The 11563-nt window shown below is 49.4% G+C and overlaps 1 protein-coding gene across 4 annotated transcripts in view; it reads right to left on the bottom strand.

The window, feature by feature from the left end:
* Positions 1 to 11563, bottom strand: part of LOC139532497 (histone deacetylase 4-like) — a 70446-nt gene that overhangs the window by 29433 nt on the left and 29450 nt on the right. For 3 of the 4 annotated variants that reach the window (XM_071330161.1, XM_071330162.1, XM_071330160.1), the window contains 4 exons: positions 7086 to 7381; positions 4306 to 4456; positions 3103 to 3226; positions 292 to 410 (listed from right to left, as the gene is read on the bottom strand). In XM_071330161.1, the coding sequence (XP_071186262.1) occupies positions 292 to 410; positions 3103 to 3226; positions 4306 to 4456; positions 7086 to 7381 (690 nt within the window). Of the gene's footprint in view, positions 1 to 291; positions 411 to 3102; positions 3227 to 4305; positions 4457 to 7085; positions 7382 to 9775; positions 10010 to 11563 lie in introns of those variants that run through there. The other variant, XM_071330163.1, reaches the window with a different exon arrangement.

Here is an 11563-nt window from a genome sequence, read left to right as displayed (position 1 = left end):
ACAGAGAGCCTACTGGACAGTCCTCTAGCAGAGCAAGGTGTGAGCCCACAGAGAGCCTACTGGACAGTCCTCTAGCAGAGCAAGGTGTGAGCCCACAGAGAGCCTACTGGACAGTCCTCTAGCAGAGCAAGGTGTGAGCCCACAGAGAGCCTACTGGACAGTCCTCTAGCAGAGCAAGGTGTGAGCCCACAGAGAGCCTACTGGACAGTCCTCTAGCAGAGCAAGGTGTGAGCCCACAGAGAGCCTACTGGACAGTCCTCTAGCAGAGCAAGGTGTGTTTGTGTTTAGTACCTGTCTTGCGGAGTGGGAAGTCGTCTCTAGCGTTGTAGATGCCCAGGACAGGGTGGTTGTAGGTACCCATACCAGTCTGAGGAGGAGAGCTCTGGTCCAGGGAAGTGTGCTGAGTTTTACTGCAACACACACACACACAGAGAAACCATCAGATCCTTCTTTTTTTTTTAAACAACCTTTATTTAACTAGGCAAGTCAGTTATAAACAAATTCTTATTTACAATGACGGCCTACCGGGGAACAGTGGGTTAAACTGCCTTGCTCAGGGGTAGAACAACAGATTTTTACCTCGGCAGCTCTGGGATTTGATCTTGCAACCTTTCGGTTACTAGTCCAACACCCTAACCACTAAGCTACCTCATCACACAACACTGCGGTGGGGGGTGTCTCAATAGTCTAAAGCCACGACCTCACTCAGGATACAGGATAGGGTGTGTCTCAATAGTCTAAAACTGTGCCTCAGTAGTGGGTAGGGCAGCCTGAGGTACAGGCTGAGGTACAGGCTGAGGTACAGGCTGAGGTACAGCCTGAGGTACAGCCTGAGGTATAGGCTGAGGTACAGGCTGAGGTACAGGCTGAGGAGATGGGCCTGGGCTGGGCTGGAAGATGGGCAGAGCAGAGCTGATGTCTGTCTTGTGAGGTTAGCTACTGCTACAGAGCAAGACTGATCTCAGGCAGTAAGGTAAGCTGTGCTGGACCAGGCCCAAACCCATGTTCTGGTCTAGTGAACACACTCTGTGGTGCATATACCTCCCCTCTACCTCTCTTCAGGTCTGAACGACTGGCAGCTTTAAAGTGCTGAGAGACTCTTTACATTGAGAGAGAGGGAGGGAGGGAGGGAAGGGAGAGACAGTCCTGATAATACTGACTCTATACTCCACTGGGTCAGTATGGTAGTAGTGGAGAAGTGGTTTACTGTGTGTGGTGAGTGCCGAATGATTTTACTAAGACAATTGCAAAACAGTGATCACACAGTTCCTACTAACGACTTCTATAAACGCGTTATAAAACAGGAACGCAGCACCTAATACTGAACACACAGGCCACAGCTGGACGTGGGTTCACACAGCACCTAATACTGAACACACAGGCCACAGCGGGACGTGGGTTCACACAGCACCTAATACTGAACACACAGGCCACAGCTGGACGTGGGTTCACACAGCACCTAATACTGAACACACAGGCCACAGCGGGACGTGGGTTCACACAGCACCTAATACTGAACACACAGGCCACAGCTGGACGTGGGTTCACACAGCACCTAATACTGAACACACAGACCCCAGCTGGACGTGGGTTCACACAGCACCTAACACTGAGCACACAGACCCCAGCTGGACGTGGGTTCACACAGCACCTAATACTGAACACACAGGCCACAGCTGGACATGGGTTCACACAGCACCTAACACTGAGCACACAGGCCACAGCTGGACGTGGGTTCACACAGCACCTAATACTGAGCACACAGACCACAGCTGGACGTGGGTTCACACAGCACCTAACACTGAGCACACAGACCACAGCTGGACGTGGGTTCACACAGCACCTAATACTGAACACACAGACCACAGCTGGACATGGGTTCACACAGCACCTAATACTGAACACACAGACCACAGCTGGACATGGGTTCACACAGCACCTAACACTGAGCACACAGACCACAGCTGGACGTGGGTTCACACAGCACCTAATACTGAACACACAGGCCACAGCTGGACATGGGTTCACACAGCACCTAACACTGAGCACACAGGCCACAGCTGGACGTGGGTTCACACAGCACCTAATACTGAGCACACAGACCACAGCTGGACGTGGGTTCACACAGCACCTAACACTGAGCACACAGACCACAGCTGGACGTGGGTTCACACAGCACCTAATACTGAACACACAGACCACAGCTGGACATGGGTTCACACAGCACCTAACACTGAGCACACAGGCCACAGCTGGACGTGGGTTCACACAGCACCTAATACTGAGCACACAGACCACAGCTGGACGTGGGTTCACACAGCACCTAACACTGAGCACACAGACCACAGCTGGACGTGGGTTCACACAGCACCTAACACTGAGCACACAGACCACAGCTGGACGTGGGTTCACACAGCACCTAATACTGAACACACAGGCCACAGCTGGACGTGGGTTCACACAGCACCTAATACTGAACACACAGGCCACAGCTGGACGTGGGTTCACACAGCACCTAACACTGAACACACAGGCCACAGCTGGACGTGGGTTCACACAGCACCTAACACTGAACACACAGACCCCAGCTGGACGTGGGTTCACACAGCACCTAACACTGAACACACAGGCCACAGCTGGACGTGGGTTCACACAGCACCTAACACTGAACACACAGGCCACAGCTGGACGTGGGTTCACACAGCACCTAACACTGAACACACAGGCCACAGCTGGACGTGGGTTCACACAGCTCCTAACACTGAACACACAGGCCACAGCTGGACGTGGGTTCACACAGCACCTAACACTGAACACACAGGCCACAGCTGGACGTGGGTTCACACAGCTCCTAACACTGAACACACAGACCCCAGCTGGACGTGGGTTCACACAGCACCTAACACTGAACACACAGGCCACAGCTGGACGTGGGTTCACACAGCTCCTAATACTGAACACACAGACCCCAGCTGGACATGGGTTCCACGGCTCGATAATAAACACTCAAGGCTGAGGAGGGAGAGGTCCTCTCAACAGGACCAAATAGTCTGCTGTGTCCTCCGTGTGTGTGTGTGTGTGTGTGTGTGTGACAGTACTCACCCGTACCAGTAGCGGGGGTCGTTGGGCAACCCCCCGTGGTTGAGACTCCTCTGGGCCAGAGCCTTCTTCTTGTTCAGCACAAACTCCTGCAGTCGCATCTTCACCTCCGTACTGGCCACTGCACCTGAGAGGGGTACATGGTACCAGGGTAAGAAGACACTCCAGCCTCCGGCACTGCAGATGGAACAGATCACTCACACCCAATTCCTAGCCTTAAGGCCCTTCACATAGATCAAGAAGGAAAGGATAGACTTGAGCAATATGCTAGCAGAGTGAGGGAGAGGTTAAAGGGCGTCGCTGAAGGGAGGTGTGAGCTCTGACGCCATTTCAGGCAGAGTTTACTAGGAGTTATATCTATCACAGACTCCCATTGATATGATGGGCTATTCAAACGGTCACATTTCCAATTCCCAAAGCTGTGCAAAACACTGCCCTCTGTAATTATTGAGGCAGTGAAGCATTTTCTCTTATTTTGTCTCTATACTCCAAAAGTTTGGATTTGAAATCAAACAATGACTACGAGGTTAAAGTGCAGACTGTCAACTTTAATTTGAGGGTATTTTCATCCATATCGCGTGAACCGTTGTCATTATAATTGGTGATTGTGCAGAGAGAGAAGATGAGGATCTAGACAAACAGAATCAGAGAGACAGAAAGACAGAGACACAGAGAGAACCCTCAGCTCTAGACTAATGAGGGTTGTATCAGACCAAACTCCTCCAGGTCAGCTGCCGTTTCATTCCATCCTGTCTGGTGACCCTGTGTGTGTGTGTGTTTAGCCCATCCATACCACTAGATGATTAATGAGCCGGTGGCCTTGTGGTGGCGAGGCCAGCCCTCTACCTGTAGCCTGCTGCCTGTCTCTCAACACCTCTCCACTGACAGAGCAGGCAGCAGGGCAACACCAGACAAGCACATCCACTCTAGAATAGAGGGATGACCGGAATGGAGGATGGTTGGGTGTGAGAGAGATATACACTGCCCTCCGTAATTACTGTTTCTTCTTTTGGCTCTATACTTCAAAAGTTTGGATTTGAAATCAGCCAATGACAATAGAGCTTAAAGTGCAGCCAGTCAGCTTTAATTTGAGGGTATTTTCGTCCACATCAGGTGAACCGTTTAGAAATTACAGCACTTTTTGTACATAGTCGCCCCATTTTAGTTCTACTAGTAATATTATAATGTATTGTTCCAGCTGCTTACTCTCCTGTCCTCTCTCCTTGTTCTTGAGCAGCAGTAGTTTCTGTTCTCTCTGGTGTTTGTCCAGTTCCTGCTCCAGACGGTGCTTCTCCATCTTCCTCTGGTGCTCCAACAGCTCCTGCTGATGTTTCAGGGCCAGGAGCTCCTGCTGGTGCTGCATGGAGGGGAACACAACGTTAATATAACATCCTGGGCCAGGAGCTCCTGCTGGTGCTGCATGGAGGGGAACACAACGTTACTACAACGTTAATATAACATCCTGGGCCAGGAGCTCCTGCTGGTGCTGCATGAGGGGAACACAACGTTACTGCAACGTTAATATAACATCCTGGGCAAGGAGCTCCTGCTGGTGCTGCATGGAGGGGAACACAACGTTACTACAACATTAATACAACATCCTGGGCCAGGAGCTCCTGCTGCATGGAGTGGACCACAACGTTACTGCAACGTTAATACAACATCCTGGGCCAGGAGCTCCTGCTGGTGCTGCATGGAGGGGAACACAACGTTACTGCAACGTTACTGCAACGTTAATATAACATCCTGGGCCAGGAGCTCCTGCTGGTGCTGCATGGAGGGGAACACAACGTTAATATAACATCCTGGGCCAGGAGCTCCTGCTGGTGCTGCATGGAGGGGAACACAACGTTACTGCAACGTTAATATAACATCCTGGGCCAGGAGCTCCTGCTGGTGCTGCATGGAGGGGAACACAACGTTACTGCAACGTTAATATAACATCCTGGGCCAGGAGCTCCTGCTGCATGGAGGGGAACACAACTTTACTGCAACGTTAATATATCAATCAATCAATCAAGTTTTATTTTATATAGCCCTTCGTACATCAGCTAATATCTTGAAGTGCTGTACAGAAACCCAGCCTAAAACCCCAAACAGCAAGCAATGCAGGTGTAGAAGCACGGTGGCTAGGAAAAACTCCCTAGAAAGGCCAAAACCTAGGAAGAAACCTAGAGAGGAATATAACATCCTGGGCCAGGAGCTCCTGCTGCATGGAGGGGAACACAACTTTACTGCAACGTTAATATAACATCCTGGGCCAGGAGCTCCTGCTGCATGGAGGGGAACACAACTTTACTGCAACGTTAATATAACATCCTGGGCCAGGAGCTCCTGCTGCATGGAGGGGAACACAACGTTACTACAACGTTAATATAACATCTTGGGCCAGGAGCTCCTGCTGGTGCTGCATGGAGGGGAACACAACGTTAACACAACATCCTGGGCCAGGAGCTCCTGCTGCATGGAGGGGAACACAACGTTACTGCAACGTTAATATAACATCCTGGGCCAGGAGCTCCTGCTGCATGGAGGGGAACACAACGTTACTACAACGTTAATATAACATCCTGGGCCAGGAGCTCCTGCGATAACAACGTTATGTTACTACAATGTTACAGTAACAGTACTATAATGTTAATACAATGTTGATACTGGTTCTGGGGCCAGGAGCCAATGCTGATTTCTCCCTCGCTCCCTCCCTTCTCTCTCCTTGCCCTGCAGGTCTTGTCTCTCGCAGCTATCCCCCATTCCTGACACGTTCACCCAAGACCCAAGTGAACATGCTAGCCTGGTCACCTCACGCTATCACAACACATCTATTCAGCCTCAGCCCAATCACTGTCCATGCAAATGTTCCCGGCATGTTTACAGGAACCAGACCACTCCAGTCAATACGTGAATAACCTTTCCTCTCTGTACGCACCATGGACCCTCTACATCACGACCAAACTCAACTATTAGACACACACACACACACACACACACGACCCCATGCTCTCTCCTTAGTAGAGTGCCCAACTCCAATATTTGATTAATTTGATTGGACGTAATTTGGCGGGGATGTTTGTTATTGCCTTGGATGGTTTAGTTTGTTTTAAATAAGCGCCTGCTAGCGAGGACATGCAGCCGTGTTTACCGTCAAGGGAAAGTGACTGGAATAAGAGTCCTGCGGATGGATACATTCATATGGGAGGTGAGGAGGTGCGTGACAGAAGGGCAGCAGGCAGGCACGGTATGGTTTTGGATAGGTCCCAAACTTTCCTCCTTTCAATATTCAAGGGCAAATGGAAGGGAGTGCTTTAAGTTTGGAATCCAGTCTTTGGTGCATTTAAGGGGAGACACCTTAACCTAAAGAGTTCCATAGAGGTATACAGGAAAACAAGACGATTCCATGTCTTTCTCTTTCCAATCCACCAGTGTCTGTCTCCTACTTTCTTTTCCACTCCTTGACCTGTCTTGGTAATTGGTGATAGGCAGAGGTGTGTGTGCTGCAGCTCTCGGTGTGTGTGTGTGTGTGTGTAGAGGCTCTGAATGGAGCTGATTGAGCCTGGGCCTCCCTGCCTTGGCTTTGCGTCACTCTCTGCTACCTGAGTGGTCTTCCAGCCCCACCACAGGCCAAAGGAGCCCTTGTGCTGTTAGCACTGTACTGGGATCAGCCCTCAGCCCTTCAATCTGCAGAATCTAGGTCACTTACAGGCCCAAACACTGACCCAAGAGCAGGGCTAATATCATAGGGCTGAAAGGCTTCTGCTGCACTGAGAGAGATCTAGTTTAGACATGTATGAGAGGGAAATGACCATCTTTCTTGACATGCTTCTGGAGCGGAGCCTTACACCCTCCCGCCTCCCTACCTCTCCCCACCTCTCCCCCCCTCTCCCCTCTCCTCCTCCCTCACCTCCCCCCCTCTCCCCCCCCCCCTCCCCACCTCTCCCCACCTCCCTCCCTCTCCCCCTCTCTCCCCCCCCCTCTCTCTCCCTCCCCACCTTAACATGTTCCTGTAGCTGGGCTTCATGCTGGCGGTTGAGCTGCTCATGTTGCCTCTGGAACTCAGCGATGAGATGCTGTCTCTGAATCTGTTGTTTCTGTTTCAGGGACAGGAGCTCCTGCTGAAGCTGCTGCTCTCTGGCCTGGGCTGCAGACGCCTGGGCTGCAGACACCTGGGCTGCAGAAGGAGACATGGACAGCTGCTGCTGCTGCTGCTGATGGTGCTGGTCAATGCGTAGGTCCATGGGGATGGCAGCCGGGGGCAGACGCAGGGGCAGGGCAGAGTTAATGTCCACTAGAGAGAGGAACAGAGAGAGAATGAATGAATAATGAAAAAAGACTAAATAAAATAAAGAAAATAATAAAAGAAAAAAGACTAAATATCTACCCAGGTAGATAATAACATAAAACAGTCATCACATTCGGTGCGCGCGCACACACACACACACACACACACACACACACACACACACACACACACACACACACACACACACACACACACACACACACACACACAGCATCCTTATCAGCACAGAGAGCCCCTTCACAGTACTGTCCATCTGGCCCTGATAAGTCCAACATGAAGTCTAGCACTTCTCTCACAAAGACTGCATTGAACTGTGGCGTGGTGGTGGAGACCTCGGCCCTGGCCAACCACCCCCAGAACGCACTGCTACAGGAAGGCCTCCAATCGCACGGCTTCCTCCCCATTAAATCTGAATAAATAGTCGCGATTGGACGATTATTTATCTACAAGTTTTCCCAACAGCGTGCCAGACAGCCAGATATGTTTGCTTGAAACTTTGTCTAAATCGTGTTAGGCTAACACCCACACTGGGTGCAGCACACACAGTCACACACAAACACAATCACACACACAGTCCTAAAGACTCATACACACAACACACACTAAAGGCAGACACAGTCACTGGGTTTATCAGATGAATGAGTACGGTTACATGCACACAATAATAGTGAATAGTCAGATCACGTTGACATGCTTTGCAAGAAGAACAATTTCCATAACAATCCTGTTGACATGGACACATCTGAAATCAGGCTGCCTGATGGGACTTGGCTATACGCAGAACAACCCTGTTGACATGGACACATCTGAAATCAGGCTACCTGATGGGACTTGGCTATACGCAGAACAACCCTGTTGACATGGACACATCTGAAATCAGGCTACCTGATGGGACTTGGCTATACGCAGAACAACCCTGTTGACATGGACACATCTGAAATCAGGCTACCTGATGGGACTTGGCTATACGCAGAACAATCCTGTTGACATGGACACATCTGAAATCAGGCTACCTGATGGGACTTGGCTATACACAGAACAACCCTGTTGACATGGACACATCTGAAATCAGGCTACCTGATGGGACTTGGCTATACGCAGAACAATCCTGTTGACATGGACACATCTGAAATCAGGCTGCCTGATGGGACTTGGCTATACGCAGAACAACCCTGTGTACATGGACACATCTGAAATCAGGCTACCTGATGGGACTTGGCTATACGCAGAACAACCCTGTTGACATGGACACATCTGAAATCAGGCTACCTGATGGGACTTGGCTATACGCAGAACAATCCTGTTGACATGGACACATCTGAAATCAGGCTACCTGATGGGACTTGGCTATATGCAGAACAACCACCAATCAAAACAAACGTTTTACCACAGCGATCATGTTCTTCTTGGGAAGCATTTGAGTTGGGACATATACAGTTCGTATGTGAAAACTATTTTGAAGATGCATACTGTCAGTCTTTCCCTAACTCACTTCCCTTTGTGCTGCTGGTGCTAGGTGGGACACACGCATATCAAATACACCGCGGAAACTCCAATCAGGGTGTTAACATGTCCTCGCTATTTGAAAGATGGCTCAGAAAATCCAGATGTTTTAATCGCCGTATGCTTACTTCCATTTTGACCTGACGCCCATTAAGATAAGCAGAATAAGGGGTTTACATGACTAATCCCATACTCAGCCTTCTAATCAGTTTAATATTGAATTATAAGTGTTCATGTAAACGTACTTAGTGACGCTGCACAAACCAATATGTATATTTTCTCTCTCTCCCCTGATTCTTGGCCCCCCTCCCTAAGGAGCCTGCCCCTCCCACACACAGTCAAGCACAGCATTCCAAGACCAACGACCCGCGCTTCTGTCCAGTGCACAGACACACACAAACACACTCACTCGATACAAACACACAACCATAATGTCCTAGCTCTAAAACACATGCTACAGCCACTGACTGGTACTGGCTGTCTGTGATCATCTCATTGACTATACCACGCCGTGTACACAACACTAACCAACCAGCAGAGAGAAAGAGAACGTAACAGAGAGGAATAGTTTAAAAGAGAGAGAGAGGAGAGAAGGAGAGAAAGAGAAAGAAAGAGAGAAGGAGAGAGGAAGAAGAGAGAGAGAGAGAGAGCGAGAGAGAGGAGAGAAAGAGAAAGAAAGAAAGAAAGAAAGAGAGAAGGAGAGAGGAGAAAGAGGAGGAAGAGAGAAGGAGAGAGAGACAGACACAGAGAGAGAAACAGAGAGACAGAGAGAGAGAAACAGAGAGACAGAGAGAGAGAGAGAAACAGGGAGAGAGAGAGAGACAGAAACTACTTTCAGAGAAGCAATGTGTAATAGAACATATATAATTGACATACCCATCAGTGCTGTAGTGATCATGGCGATAAACACTCTCCTCTCTTTCCCTCCTCCTATCGTTTCCTCCTCTTCAGCTCGTCTCTGCCGTGCGTAAGGATCTATTTAGCTGTAGTGGTGCTACTCTTTATATTTCTGTCAGTCTCTGTCCTCCTCTCCTTTCCTCAGATTTCTGTTCTGCTTTCTCAACACTCCTGCTCCCTCGCTAACTACCAGTCTCTGTGTCCCTCCCCTCTTTTTACCAGTCTCTGTGTCCCTCCCCTCTCCCTCTTTTTACCAGTCTCTGTGCCCTCCTCCCTCTCTCTGTGCTGGTGACATCACAGGGCAGTCGTAGGCCTGCTGTCTGTTTATTCTGCTGCTCCTCCATTTCCTGGAACTGACGGCAGATACACAGGAGATAGATAGCAGCGTGGACGGAGGGAAAAAAACTATTCTCTGTGTCTTCCTCTGTTGACACTGCATCCCCCCTCGTCCCTCTGAGTACAGAAAACTAGTTCCCTCTAGAAATAGACCCACAGTGTTGGACATTGCTCTGGCGTCACACACACACACACTACTCTCTATTCTTCAGATCACGGTTCTGTGAAATATATGTCTATAGCCTCAAGTGAACTAATTAAGGCTATAAGGGCTCTTTATGGTTGCTAGGAGACTCCCCGTCAACACCCCCCCCCCCCTTGTGTTATATGCTCTGACGTAAGAGCGTAAGAGAAACTTCACAGTTGTGTTCTACATTACAGAGCATTGATTTATGGGACAGTGGAAGGACATGGGGGAAGGCCTACAGTAGAAGGGTTCAGTCTAGCCGGGAAACAGGTAGGCCGCACACAACTGTAAGCATGCCAGCTGCTATAGGCACCACTCTCCAGTTGTTTTAAACCACGGTGCACAAGCTCTGCACAAGCTCGGATTCCATTTCAGCAACGACCTGACTATGTGACGTCTCTCACGGGAGCCACTTATTTTGGCAAGATAAACGTTGATATCTGCCCATCTCCCCCGGCACGCGGTGACGTCAACGCTTGCATCAAGTTTACGGAGATAACCACGACTGTATCCCACTTTCCTCTCACCAAAACAAGGGCCAACGTGCACTCTGGCGCAGACACACTTGGCTTGCAGTAAAGCCCTCCAAAAGTAGCTCTTACACAACACCCTACCTGCATCAGAAGACGGCTGGCAGGAAAACAGACTTTTTCCCTCCATCTAAACGGCTTTGAAAGCCTCTCAACTGTGTCTTGTGTAAAATCCTACCGTCTTACACAGGAATTCCACTCAGTTTTTTTTTATAAGAGGAATTATTTCTGACGCAAATACATTTAGTTAACACCCTTTATCAGCTACCTGTTTATAATGGATGATATTAAATCATTTATAGTTCATTCTATCAATGCATTATATAACCTGTAATAAACATTGATAACAGCTCACGGCTCCTTGTGTAATACAGCACGTGCAACAGTACCTCAAATGAAGAGAGAAAACCCTGACAAATAGATGGAGATGTAGAGAGAGATGGCTGAGACCTTTCACTGTTTCCCCCTGTCCTCTCTTTCTCTCTTCAGCTTCCACGGGGGGAAGCTCCCCACCATGTGAGTCATAGATTATTCAGTAGTGACTTGGCTTATTCATTACACCAAACAGACTCCCTCCAACACTCCATATAAACAACCACTACTCTGCTTTCTCTCTCTCTCTTCTGCTCCGTCCCCCTCTCTTTCAGCCTCTTTCGCCCACTCTCTCTTCTGTCTCTTCTTCTTTCTCGCTCCGTCCCCCTCTCTTTCAGCCTC

This window comes from Salvelinus alpinus, chromosome 10, assembly GCF_045679555.1.
Source record: "Salvelinus alpinus chromosome 10, SLU_Salpinus.1, whole genome shotgun sequence".
NCBI classification, from domain to species: Eukaryota; Metazoa; Chordata; class Actinopteri; order Salmoniformes; family Salmonidae; genus Salvelinus; species Salvelinus alpinus.
The sequence above is the reverse complement of the archived record's forward strand: the minus strand, read 5'-3'. Positions and strand labels throughout refer to the sequence as shown.